The sequence below is a fragment of the Equus caballus genome, chromosome 7 (assembly GCF_041296265.1).
Source record: "Equus caballus isolate H_3958 breed thoroughbred chromosome 7, TB-T2T, whole genome shotgun sequence".
Classification (NCBI taxonomy): Eukaryota; Metazoa; Chordata; class Mammalia; order Perissodactyla; family Equidae; genus Equus; species Equus caballus.
Window position 1 is genome coordinate 75,548,232 of NC_091690.1, and position 20,043 is coordinate 75,568,274.

At 37.0% G+C, this 20,043-nt stretch overlaps 2 protein-coding genes across 2 annotated transcripts; one reads left to right on the forward strand and one right to left on the reverse strand.

Moving 5' to 3' along the window:
• The first annotated feature begins 10,122 nt into the window (after nucleotides 1-10,122).
• Nucleotides 10,123-11,064, forward strand: OR52E1 (olfactory receptor family 52 subfamily E member 1). Its single transcript, NM_001391332.1, has one exon. It carries the CDS (start codon nucleotides 10,123-10,125, stop codon nucleotides 11,062-11,064), a length of 942 nt encoding a protein of 313 aa, NP_001378261.1.
• A 5,187-nt stretch (nucleotides 11,065-16,251) lies between these two features.
• Nucleotides 16,252-17,235, reverse strand: OR52S1 (olfactory receptor family 52 subfamily S member 1). Its single transcript, XM_001917627.3, has one exon. The coding sequence runs from the start codon at nucleotides 17,233-17,235 to the stop codon at nucleotides 16,252-16,254; it is 984 nt and encodes a 327-aa protein (XP_001917662.3).
• Nucleotides 17,236-20,043: the final 2,808 nt, after the last annotated feature.

Sequence of the window (20,043 nt, forward strand, 5' to 3'; positions counted from 1 at the left end):
AGCTTTAAAAAGTACCTATACAGTGGTGACTTCACTGTGCATCCCCAACCTTGACCATTCTACTGATCTTCAAACTGGTGTATCCAACAGTCTACTGTATATCTTTGATTGCATATACAAAAGGCACAGCAAACATCACATGGCCGAAAATGAATTCTTGATACCTGCCTTAATATTTCCACAGTAATAAATGTAACTCTTGCCATACCATTGGTCAAAACTAGGTATTGTCCTTAATTATTCAAATCTTTTTACCCCTATCCAATTCATCAAAATGTACTTTTGTTTCTATGTCTGAAGTATTTTAATTTATTAACTTCAGCTCTTTACTGCTGTCACGATTTCTCTTCTATACTATTTAAGTAGCTTCTTGACTCACTTCATTCTTTCCTCTCATCTGCCATTCTCCTCAAATCAATTTCCTTATTGCAGATACTGAATTCTAAAAGACATGGGCAAGTAAAGATATTCCTGTGCTTCAAATGTGTTAGTTGCTTCCTATTGCTCTCAGAATAAAAGGAAATCCATTGCCATTACTTATAAAATCCTTCTTCCTCATGTATGAAAAAAGAGAGGTAGATTTATACTTGGTTTTTCCCCCATGCCACTTCCTCCTCACTTTTTGTTCCCAGGCTTAAACCTCACAGATGCCTCTCTCATAGCTTTACCATTTCTGACCTGAAAGCATGTTGTCGTCACCCTTCTTCACCAAACTACAGACATTCTTTCCTTCCATTACATAAGAGTTCAAGCCTCTTTCTCAACACCCTGTTCAAATACTCTGTCCGTTTACTTTCAATAGCCAACCACATCTCATCTCATGTTGTCGGATCACTCTTTTATTTCCCTTACAAAATTCACTCACTTTTCAGCTAACCAGAATCCCATATCTCCAACTACCCAAAGCCAATCTCTTTTCTTTGGCCCACATTTTCTTCCCTTCTTTCCATTAACAAATTGACAATTGTTTTCCCACCCAGCTTTGCTGTTCTCCCCCACAACAGACTTATTCAAGTCTCAATGCCGCTTCTGTTTCCCCATGACTTAATGAACTTTCATTACTTTGCCTTCTTGCTCATAGTTAAAGTGCTCAAGTTTAAGATGATGTTTCCTAAGAGGTATAGAAGGTTATCAGTTTATCCATCTGTGATAAAAGAAGCTTGCCATTTTTTTCTGATTGTATTGGGGCCCTGGAAGCCTGGGGGAACCATAGTTACTAATGTTGCATTAAGAAGTAGGGACCTGTGGGCCTAAGGGACAAAAGTTGCTCAGGATGAGACAGTGGGAATTTCCACGGGAACAGAGAAGGCCTAAGGGAGTCTCAAGAGGGACAGGATCAAGGAAACCCTGACTCTCCCTCTGATGGCTAGCTGAGCTTAGATAAACAATGAGGATGAGTGTCTTCCAATTTAGTAAAGCCCTAAATAGAACAAAGGGACTACGGAATTAAAATGAACTAGAACTGGGAAGGTCCTAGAAACAACCCAGACTATGGGATGGGATCCCATAGGTATCTTCCTCACATGTAAAGATGAATCAGAAATAGATACATTCACAGAGTGACTGATATATGTTCAAATAATCTCAAATCATGATTTGATTAAGGATATCTGAGATTATTAGGCCCAATAGCCATCTGCTAGAAGTAAAATATAAATCCTCTGAACTGGAATAACGTTAGATAGCATTATCCTAGGCCTAAAATTATTTCTACTTTATTTTACAAAAAATATTTGGCATTAGTCTAACTAAGCAGGGAAAGAAGCAAATAGATGTTACATAAAACAAAAAAAAAAAACATCAAACAAAGAAAGAAAAACAGAAGAATAAACATAGGGGATACAATAACAGAGTTTTCAAAAATCTTTATAAATAACTATGATTAAACATACTCAAGAAAACGAAAGGCAAGATTGAAATGCTCAGAAAGAAATTGGAACATTTTTGAAAGATTAAAATGGAAATTCTATAACTGAAAAAAATTTAAAAAACAAAATTATGAAATTAAGAGTCTTTACTTCAATATTGTGCGGGAACTATATAATTGAGAAGTTAAGTAAATGCCCAAAGTTATGGAGTTACTATGTAGTAAAGCCAAGATTTAAATATGCAATCTAGAACTATAGCTAAGTCTCTTACCTCCATTTATAGTCCAGTAAAAATCCTAAGACGACAAATTAATTTAAATCGTTACATTTGGAAAGTTCCCCAGAAATCAAGGAAAATCAAATAAATGCTAAAATAGACATCATTTTTTCCTGGAAAGATACACATTATATCAAAAGCAGAATTTTTGAGAATGAATTTCCATTGTAAATCCACCACACAATGATGTTTCAATCAGTGATCAAGCACATACACAATGGTATCCCATAAGATTTGTACCATATAGCCTAGGTGTGTAGTAGGCTAGAGCATCTAAGTTTGTGTAAGTGCACTCTGTGATGTTCACACAACAATTAAATTTCCTAAGGACACATTTCTCAGAATGCATCCCTGTCATTAAGACATACATATACATATATATATATGTATATATATCACAACAAGAGAAAAACACTACAAACACTATACGCGAGGTACAGTAGAAACAAACAAACCTTTAAGACAGAATAATGGCCCCTAATGAGGTTCTGGACCCAACTTTAATGTAGGGGAAGGGGGATTTCCCCACATCCTGATATCAAACCTCTTAATCTCAAGTTTGCTTGCCCAATGCACAGCATGTCAAACACTGAAGAGACATCCGTGCTTGGAGATGGAGAAAGATTTACTCAAATTGGCCAAAACAAGTAGGTAGGAGCCTGAGTTTGCTCAAATCTGCCTCCCCAAGAACAGAACGCACCGAGTTTTTATAGAGCTAAGGAGCTTGGAAGGAGGAGCTTCAGAGAAAGAAACTGTCACTTCCAATGAGCCCCGCGGCAATCTGACTTCTGGGCTTCAAAGGCAGTGGAGGGCCAGGCATCTGGTGATCATAACCTCCCCAAAGGCATTCTCTTTCTTCTGCAAAACAAGCTCACAAATCCTCAAGAGACCTGAGTCACTCCTCAAGTTAAACAGGAAAACAGCAAATTGGTTTAATGTCTACAGCAACCACCAGGTACCCGGCCTCAAGACCACCAAGCAATTATACAAGGGACCAGGTCAGTGTTCTAGAAATCAACTCAATTCTGACACTATCTTCCCTGAGTTAGCATCAGATTCAACAGGTAAAGGGCTCAGTCCCAGAAGGCCACCCTCTGCTTCAGATGCCAATCACAAACCCAGGTTATCATCTGTTCTTCTGATCTACTGGCTACAAATTGGAGGTTCCAATGACCCTCTGCAACTGGATGCCAACTGAAAGTCCAGGTTGTTGCCTGTATTTCTGACAGATTGGCTATAAATCAGAGGTTCTCACAACCTTTGTCTTGGGTCCAATTAATTTGCTAGAGTGGCTCTGAGAACTCAGGAAACCCACTGACTGACTAGATCACCAGTTTATTATAAAATAATATATATGACTCAGGAACAGCCAGATAGAAGAGGTGTGTAGGCCAATATATGGGGAAATGATTTAGAGCTTCCATGCCCTCTCTGAGCACACCACTCTATCCAAAACTCCACAGGTTCGCAAACCTGGAAGCTTTCCAAACCCTGTCCTTTGGGTTTTTATGGAGGCTTCATTACACTGGCACAGTTGATTATTGACCATTGGTGATTGCCTCAACCTTCCGCCTCTCTCCCCTCCCTGGAAATCAGGGGGAGGGGACCGAAGGTTCCAACCTTCTATTCATATTTGATTCCCCTGACAACCAGCCCCCATCCTGGGGTGTGGTCCAAAACTCATCTCATTAACATAATAAGAGACACCTTTATTGCTCTCATCACAAAAACTTCCAAAGGTTTGGGGAGCTCTGTGCTAGAAATGAGGATGAAGACCAAATATATATTTCTTATTGTAAATCACAATATCACAGTCCCCCAAATATATCCACATCCTAGCCTCAGGAACCTGTGAATGTACTACTTTACATGGTAAAAGAGAATTTAGGTTGCAGATAGAATTAGGGTTTATAATCATCTGACCTTAAAACAGATTATTCCGGATTATCTAGGTGGGTTCAATGTAATCATAAAGGTCCTTAAAAGCGGAAATGAGGGGCAGCAGAAAAGAATGTAGAGAATGTGAGAAACACTTGACAAGCTGCTAAAGACAATGTTTGTGTCCTTCCAAAATTCATATGTTGAAATCCAATGCCCCGTGTGATGATATTTAGAGGTGGGGCTTGTAAGAGGTGATTAGGTCATAAAAGTGGAGCCCTCATGAATGGAATTAATGCCTTTTTAAAGGAGAAGCCAGAGTTCCCTGGCCCCTTTTGTCACGTGAGGACACAGTAAGAAGGCTGTCATCTATGAAACAGGATGTGAGTTCTCAGGAGACACTGAATCTTCTTGTGCCTTGATCTTGGACTTCCCAGCCCCTAGAATCATGAGAAATAAATCTCTTGTTCATCAGCCTCCTAATTTATAGTATTCTGGTATAGCAATCCAAAGGGACTAAGACACCAGCCACTGCCAGCCTTGAAGATCGAAGGAGTCCATGAGCCAAGGAATGTGGGCAGCCTCCTGAAGCTGAAGAAGTAAAGAAAAAAGATTCACCTCTAAAGCTTCCAGAAAAGAATCCTACCCTATTGACATCTTGATTTTAGCTATGTGACTTATGTTTTGAATTTCTAACCTACAAAACTATAAGTAGTTTATTATAAATTTCTTAAATAAATAAATTTGTTTAAGCCTCTAAATTTGTGATAATTTATTGTGGTAGCAATAGGAAACTAATGCAACTCCTATAGAATTAAATTCATAGATAGAATATTTGGAAAAAGACAGTAGACTTGCTCTAATTAATATTTAACACTGCACATAAAATTATAAAATATTTCCAGCACAAATACACACAAAAACTGCTACATAACAGGTCATAAAGCAATTAAGTTACCAATAATGAATAAATATAAGAAAATGAAAAAAATTTTGGATATGTTAGAGGATTAGTGTAGAATTGTCAAAAATATGTGTAGTACATTTTAGAAGAAGTAACAGATGAGAAGGTATAATATTTGGATAAATAACGACCAATAATTTCAAAAGTTAAAATAAAACATTAAACAACAGATTTATAGGGCAAATGGTATATTGAAGATAGTATTTTTTAAAGAATTACAATATTACAGAGACAATTAATTATTGTCAAATCACTATCAAAGTCAAGGTAAACATTCTAAAATTTCCGAAGAGTAAAACTGTATCACTTACACAGTGATAATAATCATATTGAAATTGGAATTTCCACAGCGGCACTAGATCCAAGAGAGCACTAAAGCAATATTTGCAAATACTTGTAGGTATTCTCATTTCCTGACAAGAGTTTCCCACTGTGAACTTAGATTTTCTAAATATATATAAATAGAAAACAGCTATTAAAAAGATTTCATCTCTATTCTTTCATTTGTGTATGTTGTTACTCCCTTTTCATCTAATCTAACTGATAACTACTTGAAGGAAATAAAACACTTATTTCCTCTGTTTTCTTTGTGTATTTGAGATCTTAAATATCTGAGAGTGATTATCATAACTTGTTAGAAGGACTGAGAAGGCATGCAAGTATATTTATGTATTATCAGTAAATTAAAAAAATTAACTATTGATAATCCGGTAATGTGCTTGTTTTGTCTGTAGCGTTGTTTTGGTATACAAAACAAAACAAGTTATTGAGTTGATTTAAATACAGCTGCTTAAATGAAATGGCAGCTGTGGGCTATCCTGATCACCAGCCTCTGTCTGAGAACCTCTTTTGGTGTTTATCTTGTTGGATGATAACTCTCTGAATTGTAAGTTTGTGGAAGTCTGAATTTTCTCAATTTTGCCCACACCTTTGTTTCTGTGAAACTTGCATTTTCCTCGACAACACCATACAGGCTTCAGCTTCAGTGTCTTTGCATTTGCTGTTCCCTCTGCCTGGAATGGTCTCTAGGCATCACTCCACTCCCAATTCCACATAGCTTTCTTCCTCATCCCCTAACCCTTACTTAAATATCACATTCTTAGTGACAGTTCCTCTGTCTATGTTACTTAGAATTGTTAAACGTTACTATCACCATCGACCCCTTTTCCCAGCTTTATGCTTCAACACAGCTCACGTTGTGATCTATACACTTATTCTGTCTTTTGTCCTCTTCTTACTAGAGAAAAGGCATTTAACTAATCTGTTTACTACTATATGGACAGTGCCTAAAAGAGTGCCTGACACATAGTAGATGGTCAGTGCATATTTATTTAACTCATCAGTGAATGAATCATGACACTGATGTATCCTTCTGGGTATGCAAGATCAATCTGCTTCACGCATGGAAAATCCTCTACATGGATTGGCCCAGTGGCACAGTGGTTAAGTTCACACATCCCACTTCAGCGGCCCGGGGTTCGCCACTTCAGATCCTGGGTGCAGCCCTACACACCTCTTGTCAAGCCATGCTGTGGCAGATGTCCCACATATAAAGTAGAGGAAGATGGGCACAGATGTTAGCTCAGGGCCATTCTTCCTCAGCAAAAAGAGGAGGATTGGTGGCAGATGTTAACTCAGGGTTAATCTTCCTCAAAAAAAAAAAAAAAAATGCCCTCTACAATGGCAGCCTGAAAACTCAGCTGCACATCATTGTGTGAACATCTCTCTTCTCTATTTCTGTCTCCTCATCAGTAAAATGGAATAGTAACCTCATATGATGGTAGGACTAGAGGAGACTAAAACTCATTTGAAAAATATCCTCATTTTACAGGTTTCAAAATTGCATTTGAGAACATAAGGCAATTTATACAAGGTTTTATATAAGTAGTCAGTGGGAGAGTGATGACAAAATCTCTAGCCTCTATCCTCTGGATTTTCATCTCTGCTTTCAGTCACTGACAGGAAACCTCCACTGGAATGACATTATAGATTTAGGTATGATTCAAAACTGTATGCATTTCTTCACATTAGGATGGATAGTGCAATTATGCTATTGAGTCATTATGATGAAATTTCAGTGTACTTCTTTGCCTTTTTAGCATTTCAATTATAATAAATATCCAGTCAATACGGTAGTTGCACAATTCTACGAAGATATACTTGGATTTACTGCACTCATTAGCTTGTTACATATTTGGGGCCTGGACCAGCCGCACTCACTCACCTTGAGGAGTTCAGTATTAAGAACCTAGAACAAATTCCAAGAACTCTGTTGAAAAAAAATGTTTAAAGATTTTACAGGAATAAAAAAATAATAATTTCCCCCCTGGAAATACATAATCTTGAATTTGGGAGTTTGTGTCCAGAATCAAGACATGGGCTATCCATGTCTGGGGGCATCCTAGTTCACTAGAAAAAGAGTTAATTCAGGTTTCAGAGCTTTGTAGCCTCCACTCTCCCCAGAGTGTTGTAATATATGCAATGCTCTCACTCTGGGGGCTGTGCCCACAGTATAAAAAATCTTCCCACTGATGGAGTTCAGGAGGATGCTGGGGGAGATTTGGTAACTTCTCATGTGTCCCTGCTGGTAAGTAAGGTTTTAAACAAGTAGCTCCTTATCTGTAGCAGCTGAGCACAAGGAAAGAGTGGTAGATGTTACAATAGGAGGAAGAAAGGAAACCTTCCTGACTGAGGGAAGGGGATAAGGGAACTGACTGTAACAACGTATTTGCATAATCTTTTACATAAACTTAAGCAACTGCGGCCGTCTTTCCAATACATTCTTATACAACCTCTATGTGTAGCTCCTGTATCTTTTGACACCTTTGACCTTCTTTCTGTGCATGAGAGCTCTTCACTGACCCGGATCCCTTCTACGCACTGATGTATCAAGATTCTTTCTCTTCATGTTTGCTGCCTCTTTCTCCCTGTTATCTCTTCCTCAATCCTTTCTAATCTAATCTAAAGGTTGGCTGAAGGTCCCCATCCTGAGACTATGTTTGACACAGAGGGAGAACCATAATTGAACTTACCTGAAACTATTCAGCAATTCAATCTTACCAATTACAACCTAGTAAAACACAGCTAAACCCACTTGCTACTTTCCTCCAACCAGAAGGTAGTCCTAGTCATTTTGGAATAGTTCAGTCTCCAAGTGCGTAGTGCAAATGTCCATGAAAATGATAATCAGATGTACCAAATTGTAAACATAGTTCTCTAGTTTACCATGTTCTTATCAATAGGTTTACCAATAACTGTAACTATAACTTTTTTGATAACCCATTTTGGGTCACACAAACCTTGCAATAACCTGCAGTGTAGGCGTTTTAGCTTCATTTTATAGGTGAGGAATTTCAGAGTGAAAGAAGGAAAATAATTTAACCAAAGAGCAACAGGCACTGGCTTCATTTTTTAATGTGTGCTTCTAAACATTATGCAATCCGCCACACGCTAAAGTCTAAATGAGCTGAACCCAAGTCACAGAAAATAAATACAATTACAGGATTCTACTTTATCCCCTTCCCAAATGCTCTTCATTAAATGTCATTCCTTTCATATCGTCATCTATGTTCAAATTAGAGATAGTTTTCTACATAGTTCACATTGCTTTGATAAAATCTCTCTTCCATTTTCCCAATCTAGTAATTTATTTGCCTTTGACTAATTATCTTAACTGAGGTTTGTTGTATCCTTCTTGTATCTGTGATCAAATTCTCCTTTCAAGGATTTCTTAAGCGACTTGTCTAACACCCAGGCTGCAATGCATGCTTCCAAGACACACATATGCAGCACGTACACACACACACACACACACACATATACACAATTTCGTTCCCAGAAATGCTATCCTAATACAGTTTTTCTGTCTAATGCAGCTCGTTCCTGCTTTGTACAGTGCTTTGGAGTCTCACAGAATACTCAGCAAAGGAACAAAGAAAAGGCTTGATTCTTATTTCTTCTGAGCACTTCTAAGTGCCGGACCCTGTTTCTCGTGTGTGTAGAGTAGATAGATAGATCTATCTATCTATAGAAAGTGAGCTTGTACATGTGTCTGAAAGAGAAAGAAAGAGCTCTTGATTGAATTGTTCTTAGAATTATTAAGGTGCTATACATTGATGATAACTCATATAGTAAGAGAAATGATGGATTAAGTTTCAAGGAATGGTTTGTATATGTTAACTTACTTTACCTGACAATTTTGTGATATTTTACAAACCTGAACATTAATGTTTACATGCACATGTGTAAATCTGTGTTTCCTTCTGGACAGTCAATCAGGAGGGAGATACTGAAATGGCAAGGCTCTATATGCCTATCATCAGAACGGAAATGAAAAGGGAGCTGCACATTTCATTCTAAGCAGATCCAGATTGAAGATTATCCTGAGATAAGGTTTTCCATGGCTTCATTAATAAAACCTCAAGGCCAATTTGTTCTCCGATATTGGCACCAGCAAGAAAGAAGAGGACAGAGATATTTATGGCATGATATGGCATGAGAAATGTCTTTGGGGACTTAAACTAGGAGTCTTGCACGTATCCAAAATTGTCCTAGAAAGCTCTGGTTTGTTGTACTTATGGTTTCCTTGAAGAGTGTAGTAGATATGTACACCTCAGAAATGTGTTGCATGCAAATTCATAATGACAGTCATCGTGTTTAAGCTATTTTCATATTTTTACATCAAGTATGTAGTCATAAGTCAAATAATTTTTCTATAAAATAATGATCAAGATTTTCAGGGAAATATTTTGTGCATCCAAGTAGCACAGGAATAATATTATCTTAACTATTATTTAACTAATTTAAATGGATGATTTGTATAACTGTTTCAACCACTAAAACTTTAAGTTGCATCAGGACAGAAACCTTCTCTAATTCATCTTTTGTGATCAGTCTTAGCATTACATACTACATATGTAGTAGATACCCAGGCAATGTCTGTTGAACTAAAATATTGAATTTAATTGTATGGATTTGATGAAGTACCTTGACATATTGCAGACACATTTAACAATGAAATTTCTTATGCTATCATGTCTCTGTGATGCAGCAATATGGGTAAATATGATAGAAGTTTCACTATTTTCTTCATTTTCTCTGTGCACAAAGCAAGGATGAGAACTACTCAGTGAAGGATGGCCTTAATTAATACCACCCTATTTCATCCCTACTCTTTCCTCCTTCGGGGGATCCCTGGACTGGAACATATGCATATCTGGATGGGTTTCCCTTTCTTTGCTGTGTACCTGACAGCTGTAATTGGGAATATCAGCATTCTTTCTGTGATTCACACTGAGACTAGCCTCCATCAGCCCATGTTCTACTTCCTGGCCATTCTGTCATCTATTGACCTGGGCCTGTCCACATCCACCATTCCCAAAATGCTTGGCATTTTCTGGTTCAACCTGAGAGAAATCACTTTTGAGGGCTGCCTCATCCAGATGTTCTTCATCCACTTATGCACTGGCATGGAGTCAGCTGTGCTTGTGGCCATGGCCTATGATCGCTACGTGGCCATCTGTAACCCTCTTCACTACACACTTGTGCTGACAAATAGGGTGGTATTCATCATTGCATTGGTAATCCTACTGAGGCCCTTGTCTTTTGTTATACCCTTTGTTCTACTCATCCTACGGTTACCATTTTGTGGACACCATATTATCCCTCATACTTATTGTGAGCACATGGGAATTGCCCGCCTATCCTGTGCCAGCATCAGGGTCAACATCATCTATGGCTTATGTGCCATTTCTATCCTGATGTTTGACATCATAGCCATTGTCATTTCTTATGTTCAGATCCTTCGTGCTGTCTTTCGGCTGCCTTCCCATGATGCCCGGCTCAAAGCACTCAGTACCTGTGGCTCTCATGTGTGTGTCATGTTAGTTTTCTATACCCCTGCATTTTTCTCATTCATGACCCATAGATTTGGCCAGAATATACCACACTACATCCACATCCTTCTGGCCAATTTCTACATAGTCGTTCCACCTGCTCTCAACCCTATAATCTATGGTGTCAGAACTAAACAGATTAGAGAACAGGTGCTGAAAGTATTTTCCAAGAAAAAAACATAGCTCTAGTAGAGTGAAATTAAAGAAGAGAGTGACATTAACTCTCTGTCTTCAGAATAGAATGAGAACATGTAGAAGTTAAGCAGGCCTATATTAGGGGAGGCATGACAGCCTCCTTCTCAAACCCAGAAATGGAAAGTTAAGCCCATGTCAAATGCATGAATAAAGGTATTTTATAATTTCCCATCGTTTGGAAATAATTTGGACTTCTCATATGGAAGAAAACAAATTCTTTGTTCTGCTTCCATTACAACTGAGCACATCACATTCCATAGTCACTGTCAGTTTAAATGAAAACAAACCAGAAAGAAAAGAAAACACAAACAAATGAACAAAATCTACAAAGCCCTGCAAATCTTGCTGTAAACAAAAATAGTGCATCATCCTGACTCGTACTTGTCTCCAAAATAGTATGTTCTGGAACATTTCCAATATGCCTGGACTCCTCATCAAAAAGAATATTATTCTTGACTTTGCCATGTTAGTGTTGGAAGATATGAAATTGACACTGTGAATATGTCGTGTCAGAAAGGTGGGCATTTTCCACCGTGAATGCAATTGCAGAAACTTGGAGATCTTGTTAAATTTGTAGTCATTTTTGTTTTAAAGCTGTGTTGTGTTACATATTTGATGGATGGGTATGTATAGAACCTCACCAACAGATACCTCTTTTCAAACTAACAATTCTTTTTCAAACAGTTTTGTCTCTGTGTCTTCTTTTGCCAATTTATAGAGGAGTTTCACTATTATAAAATGTTGGAAGTCTTAGTGATGTTCCAAGTCCAGTATTACCCAAGTGTGTGTGTGTGTGTGTGTGTGTGTGTGTGTGTGTGTGTGTTTAAGATGGAACTCTAGCTCCATGTGACATCACTCACCATTCTCTAGTTTTATGTGGCAGTGTTGACATCATCTGTAGAAAGGATTCAAGGGAAAATATGTTTGAAAATCCTGGCCAACAAAACTAAGTTTTCAGCTATATTGTTATTGCAAGACTTCTCAGAGCTTCTAATAAACAAATATTCGTTTGAAACTTCCAGATGATATTGGCTTCAGAATGCTCCTTAGACCATCCCTAACACTCATATTCTGTCAAATGCACTTTAGAAAAAATATCCTACTTATTTTTATTTCAACAGAAAACACAATATCATAAATTCTTAGGGGGAGTTTGTATTAATTCACATCACACCTTGAACTTGAAAATTTTTTAAAATAATATTTATGTTGCGTATTTATAGGTACAAGTGGTTTTTCCTGCAACTCTATTGTGACATTGAATTCAACTCTTTATATCCATTTATTCTACTTTGAAATGGACTCTAATTATATGGCCCCGATTATATCTTGAATGATTTGGAATGTGTTCGTTCCATTTATATGATTTGGCTAATTTGTGCAGAATTGGTATTTAGTCTTTAAAAGTTTGGTAGAATTCACCACTGCAGCCATATGAGCCTGGTATTTTCTCTGTTAGAAAGCTTCGAAATACAGATTCAACTGATTTTGTAGGTAAATGACTATTCAGGTCATACATTTCTTCCTGCTATTGCTATAAATGTCCTCACTGAATGCATCACAAGATTCACATTCACTTTACCTTGTGTTCAGGGTTTGGGCTGATGAGTCAGAATGTTTTTCTTAATGACTACCACACTATCAGCTTTAGATCATCCCTTTGTTCCAATGCCACAGATAAGGCCACTCTCCAGGTTCTTGACACTCTCTCAGGAGTAGAAAACTGTTACTCCTTATTTGAGCCCAGCTAGTCTGGATGTAGGAGCTGGGGATCTTATATTACCGATTGTGCTGGTTCAGCCTGGCTAAGGCAGTGCTGTGTTTCTGAGCCTTCTTACTTATTCTGCCCAGCCCCTAGTGCTGTGGGAAGCTTCTGATGTACCCACCTCAGTCTGGGCTTATACAGTTTGTTTCTGCTCCCTTCCCCCAGCATCAGGGGGGCTTCACTTGTGCTCTGCCTTCAGTGGCTGAAGGATATAGTACCTTAAGGGAAAAGAACCAGGTGAAGTGCCATTCCCGGTCTACAGAAGTTGCTATTCCCTCTACCAGGTCTGTTCCATGATGAAGGCCTTCTCAGGCCTCTAGTCCTGCCCTCAGACTTTCTCATGGGTACCTGGTCCAGGTCTAGGGAGAAAAACCTGAGTGGGTGTGAATTCTCCTTTGTGTCACACACAGGACTCCCAGCCATTCTATGTTCTCACTTTGAGAAATTTATTTAATGGTTTAAACAAATTCTTTCTACTAGTTTATTTGGCATCTGGCATCTGGCATCTGCCCCTGGTAAGCACAGGCTTGTGTTCCATCTTTCTTGGGAGTTCCCTATCTTTGCTTAGATTTTTGGTTAGTCAGTTGCTCTGTGCTTTTAGTTATTTGACAGGTTCAAGAAAATGGTAGGTATTTGATTATCCAGCAGATTTGGTTTTTTTTTCTCATAAAGTCTTGGGTAACACTCTTTCTATATCCTTAGTGAAAACTGTAAGTCTAGGTAGGAATTTTAAATCATTTTGTATCCTCTGAGTGGAAGGACATCTATGTGTCTATTGTCAACTTCCTACAACTGTATTTCTCAAAGTGTGGCCTGTGGCCCACTGAATCACAAATATCCAGGATGATGATGAAAACCAAATGAGATTTTATTTATGGGATACACTACAGAAGTTTTTGAATCTGCTAATCTTAGAGTGGGCCTGAACAATCTGCATTTTTATGAGGCTTCAAGCCTTCTAAAGTTTGAGAACTATCATCCTGAAAAGTCAGGACTTGATTATTAACCAAATTGATGGATGGAAAAAATGGGATAATCTTTAGGAAGAGAGACAGTTGAATGCAGTATTGACTAACTCAAAACTGGATACCATCTTCCCCCCAACACACGTACACACACGCACACATCTGACTCGAACCAATCCACAGGGAACTTTGTTTCATTAGCAACCTGATGTTCCTACTGTCTTATCTTCTGGACTGTTTTCTGACTTTTTAAACTTTCAAAACTTTCTAATTAGCCTTGACTGATTATCTACTTTTTACTTCCATTATAGCACTTGTCACATTGATATATCATAATGTAATGTAAGTAGATAAAGTGTAGTGGTTAAGAATGCAGACCTGGTGCCAAACATCCTAGGTTCAAATCCTGGCTTGACTTTTAACCATCTCTGTGACCATGGGAAAGTCAACTAACTTCTGTATTCCTCAGTTCCCTTGTTTGTAAAATAACAATATTAATGCTACAATTCTTGTCTAGTTTGGTGAGAATTTAATGGGCTTATGTATGTAAAGAACTGAGCAGGGACTATGAGAATGTAAGCATTATATAAGTTTTAGATATTATTATATTGAAAAGAAATATTTATACGTCTGAATCAACTTTATCAAACTACTGGAATGAAATGTTTCTACCCTAGTCTTCATGTTCATATATTGTAAATCCCACCCTTTTTCCACACCCTTATTTGCTACGTGTTCAGGAGAAGCTATACGTTTGAAAATTCGGTAAAAATAAACTGAGTAGGTTTAATTAAGACATTCTCACCCCAGCACGCAGACATTTCCTGGAGTGAAACTTTCTAAAGTAGTCGTGTGTTTTCCAATGCTCCTCCACATGGTAAGCCTGTTTTGATTAGAAATATATGCCTAACTCTGGGGTTCAGTTATAGTGTTCACTGACTCTCTAACAACTAGCTCCTCCAAAACAATCTTCATCCCTAAGAAAGGTGATATTTGAACTCACACCTGCCACACCTTTCTTTAATCTCAATCTTTTCAGGAATCATATGGGAGAGAAAAGATATATATATTATGTGTACCTCTGAGGTCCTAAAACTAATTATAAACCTTTCCTTAGGCTTCTCTGTATCCCCAGTGAATTCTGATCAATAATTAAACACTGGCTAAATGAATCTAAATCAAGGGTGGTTATGGAGGATGGGGTGAACAGTAGCAAGAATTTTTATACCTACGCCTGTGTGGAGCTGTGTTCCTGAGTGCCCTATTCGGTGAGATATGGCTGTTTGTGTGATCATTGTGAAATTATAGGAAAATTATGACTTTAGAGCTAGACAGACTTCAAATTTGAGCTTCTCTACTCACCAACCATTAAACACAAGCTTGTTGAGCTATTTATCATGAGGGTATTTATGATAATTAACTGTAAAAAATATTGTGAGATTTAACTGACTATGTATACAAAACTCACAATAAAGAGCTTGGAATCTAGTAAATCTTTAATAAATGTCGATTCTTTTCTAAGTTTTAACTTGACGTTTGAAGTACTTGACTGAAATATTTTCCCAACGATCAACTAATTTCTCTGTGTCTTAGTTTGCACACTTGCAGCTCAATATTAGCTACATCTAAGAATTACCTAGGGAACGTTAAAACATGGATGCCTAAACACTACGCCCACTACAGTTTTGCCTTCTATAGTGTTTTTTCGTGTCTGAGTTTTATCATTCACCAAATTACCTATGATATTTATTCGTGTGAAACTACCCAACACCAAACAAAGTAATAGAATTTAACGATAGAGAGAAAAGGTGATTACCTAAAATTAATGACAATTTGGCGAATAATAGATTTCTTCAAAGTAATAATAGATTGCAGAAGAGTGTATGATAATGACTTCAAAAGGCTACAGAAATATAATAACTGGAGAATGGAATTGCATAGTTAGAAAAGTATTCCTATAATTCAAGAGAGGGTGAAATAAAAAAAAACTTTAGATGAACAGATAACAGAGAAGTTAGCACCAAGAGTCTTTCACTAGGAAAGTGTTGCAGTCTGTACTTGAGAAAGAAGGACATTTAGTCAAAAAGGAAGGACCGAGAAAAAATGAAGGGAAATTTCTAAATCTGATAGTACGTCTCAAATTGTAAACCAAAGATATGCTATTATAGATCATGTTGATTTAAAGTTTCTCTGTTTTAGCGTCAGATGATTCTAATTTTTTTTTTGTTTAGGAAATGTTATTTTAATATTTTGACAAAGAGACCTTGTTAATATATCTGCATCAACGTAATAATTGTTACAATGTAGGATATATCTTTGGATGAGTTACTTCTCATAGACAAACCTTAGACTTTGGACAATTAAAAAGGATCTTGGTGAAGAAACCACACATTAAAAATAGAAAATATAATGTTTCTTCAGATATTACTTAGCAATAAAAAGGATTTATTTCAGAGACTTTGAAAAAATGAAAAATTTAGGGAATCGGTCCCATATCTTCTTGGTCCTTACCCCATAGATAATAGGGTTCACCATGGGTCGGACCAGAAGATAGATGTTGGCCACAAATATGTGTACATGTGGAGCCGCATGGTGTCCAAACCTGTGGGTGAGAAAAGAGAAGAAGGCTGGAGTGTAGGACACTAAGATGACACAGACATGGGAGCCACAGGTGCCCAAGGTCTTGAGTCGGGCATCCTTAGAGGGGAGATGGAAGACAGTGTGGAGTATGAGAACATAGGAACAAATAATCAATATGAAGTCCACTCCTCCCGTGAGGAAGGCAACGATGAGGCTGTAGGCTTTGCGGATTCTTGTCTCAGCACAGGCAATCTTGATGAGGGCCATGAACTCACAGTAGGTGTGGGAGATAATATTGGTTCTGCAGTAGGGTAGCCAACGTAGCAGGAAGGGGTGAGGGCTGAGAAGTGCTGTGCCTCGGAATACAATAGCTAGACCCATCCCCCCAGTTGAAGAGTGGGTCAGAATAGCTGAATGTCTTAATGGATTACAAATGGCTACATAACGGTCAAAAGCCATGGCCAGGAAGAAGCCGGACTCCATGGTGGAGAAAGAGTGAATCAAGAACACTTGGGTGAGGCAGGCTTCAAAGGGAATCTCTCTGTCATGGAACCAAAAGAGGCTGAGAAGTTTGGGCACAGCTGTAGTACACACAATAAGGTCAGCCACAGCCAGCATGCAGAGGAAGAGGTACATTGGCTCTTGGAGGCTGGAGTCTGTCTTGATGATAAAGAGAAGAGAGCAGTTTCCCAGTAGGGCTAAAATGTAGACCATACAAAAAGGGATTGAGATCCAGATGTGGGCAGCTTCCAACCCAGGAATGCCAATGAGAATGAAGGTTGATGGATGGACATCTGTCTTTTTGTATGCTGACATTGTAAGCATCAGATGTTTTTGCTTTCTCTTCATGGATTTTCCTCTAAAGAAAACAAATAATAACTTTTAAATTTTGAAACCTCTGATAAGTAAGCCAAATTTCAGGGAATTGCAGTCTATGGAGTAATTATAATGTCTGTAAATATTTAGATAGACATTAGTGCATCATCTGACTCAGTGTCAGATACTATTTAAAAGTTGTATTTTAAAATGTGGCTAATCTATAGATGCAAAATGAGGGAAAATATCTAGGTACCAAAAATCTGAATTAAATATAGAAATATGGAAAATGCAAAATCTTTCATGGAGAAGAAACTGATACTAATTGAAGCTGAAGAATGTGTAAGAGTCATTGGTTTGTATGACTGAGTAAGAAAATTGCAGTTATAAGATACAAGATAGAGTGAAACAGGAAGGATGATAGGAGATTTTGAGTAGAAAAAAGATTCAATTTTTTAAAATATATATTTTAGTTATAATAGTTTGGGGACTTGCTGAGTTACAGGGTGTATCTTTGAAACTGAAATACCAAAATTTGGAAGGATGTGTTGATTGTCGTGCAATGACCAGAAGGATATTCAGTCATACCAACATGGGACTCATTCATGATATGACAAGAGTGGGTCTGATGACAATGTGTCGTGAAATGAACAACTCATTGCATTGTTCTTGACTCTCCACTGGCCCCATAATTTGTGTTTATTCATGACCTTAGAAGGCCAGAATTACAACAATATGATTATAACATGTATTCTGATCTTCCTTTCTTTCTTACATGTATTCAAATCATCAAACAACTTTATGACTTGCTTTTAAGTTCACTCTATAGGCAGTCTACTTCATCCAGGCTTTCATTCATAACCTTTTCTTTGCTTGCATACTTCTCCTGTACTGACTGATCCCTCCGTGTACCTCATACTGTGATTTGCTGATTATACTTTTTCCATTTCTTAAGACTATTACACCAACATTTTGAAAGATACTGCTTCCCTAATAGACAATTTGTTTTGCCTTTTTTTTCTTTTTAGAAATACAATTCACACTGTTCCTGAGGCACCTTTTACTTTATCCAATACTATATTTATGGGTAGATTGTGGAGTCTTTGTGATCAGGAAAAATTACACTTAAATCAGTGTCCATTGAAATAAAGATTAGAATATGTATAGTATACTGGACTTTAATATTGAATTACAATGATGAAAAGTGTTTTTCCCTCTTAATCTGTTGTTGAAATTTCATACCTAAAGTTTCTGCTTTGGCTAATTGGCCTTCAAATTCCCTAGCAATGGATATTCTCTTTTGAGCATGGAGACAGCAGGATATGTAGGTCAAGGAAGCTTGGAAACTCTAGATAATGGCAATTCTGAATCATGATATAAATTGGTACAGGAGAGTAGTACAGGAAAACCAGATTATTGGGAAGTTATGTACTAATGTAATAGCTAACATACCTAAATGCTTACTATGAGTCAGTTGTTTTCCTGAGAACATTTCAGGTATTAACTCATAAATTTTATCTCCGTTCTAATATTTGGAGAATTTAAGTAACTTTTATAAGTTCAAAGAATTTTCAAGAGATAGACCTTGTTTCTAGTCCACACAGTGATTTTGGGGACCTTATTCTTAACTGTAGTGACAAATTGCCCTAACGATGTGACCGTCTTTTTTGCGTTTGTGTATGTAAGAGAGAAAATGAGGATTGTTCTGTATCTAACATTAGAAAATACCATCACCATTAATTTGATCATGATTACTGGCCAAAAAGTGCTCCTATTATTAAATTATATAAAGGAAGTGTTCCAAGTCTAAGCCTTCTCTTCCTAATTAACCCCCCTCCAACATGCTTGCTCTCGTGGATGAGCCCTTACTTCAAAGGGAAAATTAAAATTTGTCACCAGACACAAGCTCTCTGAACCGTATCTTATTCTACCATTAGGTTTATGTCTATACTCATGGAGTTAATTCATTTTTATATACTTTCCATTTTTTGTCCTTAAATGAAACTTTATATCCTTTTATCTATATTTTTGTTTCTAAACATTCTTGTATTTGTCATGCACTTTAACTTTACTCTATTTATTCTGTCCCTTTACACAATTTAAATATATTTTTTTCCAATAGAAAATAAATTGACACATTATCTAGAGAAAAAATTCACACTGAAGTGAATGCCAATGTCCGATCACTTAAAATAGATTTTATCCTTAATTGCACTCAGGAAAATAAAAGTTAAAATGAATAAGGCAAACCATATGTTATATTTTTAACCAATAGAATACTGAGATTGTTGATAACAAGCATTAGTGAGGTTTGGATTAAAAAGCACTCTTATGCACAATTGTAAGAGAAAGTTGACCCAACTTTTAGGGCAAAATTTTATAGTAACCATTCGTATTAAAAAATTTTTTGGTAGGTCAGTTCAACTACTTGCCATCCTAGGAAATAACGTTCACATATACACATGGAAGTAAACACAGTGATTCTCATTGTAAAAGCGCCTATAATAGAAGAAAAAGTGAAGCATTCAAAATGCCCATCCATAAAGTAATATTAAGTTAAAAGATGTGTGGCATATTTATATTATAGAGTACTCTAAAGCACTCAGAATAAATAAAGCATATTTATATAAACTGATATAAAATGTCTCCAAATAAAAAAATGAAACAGGAATTTAATTTTTCCATTAACATTGAAATACATGCAAAAATTAAACATACATTTCTGCATTTATGTATGTGGGTATATATGATATATAAATATATTTACAACAAGAATTTTATACACACAGAAAACAATGTAGAAGGATATGCACTCAACTTAGCAAGATTCTAAAATGTGTA

Excerpts from the sequence above, each read along its gene's own strand:
- OR52S1 (XM_001917627.3), bottom strand. The coding sequence starts at position 17,235 with ATGAAGAGAAAGCAAAAACATCTGATGCTTACAATGTCAGCATACAAA.
- OR52E1 (NM_001391332.1), top strand. The coding sequence starts at position 10,123 with ATGGCCTTAATTAATACCACCCTATTTCATCCCTACTCTTTCCTCCTT.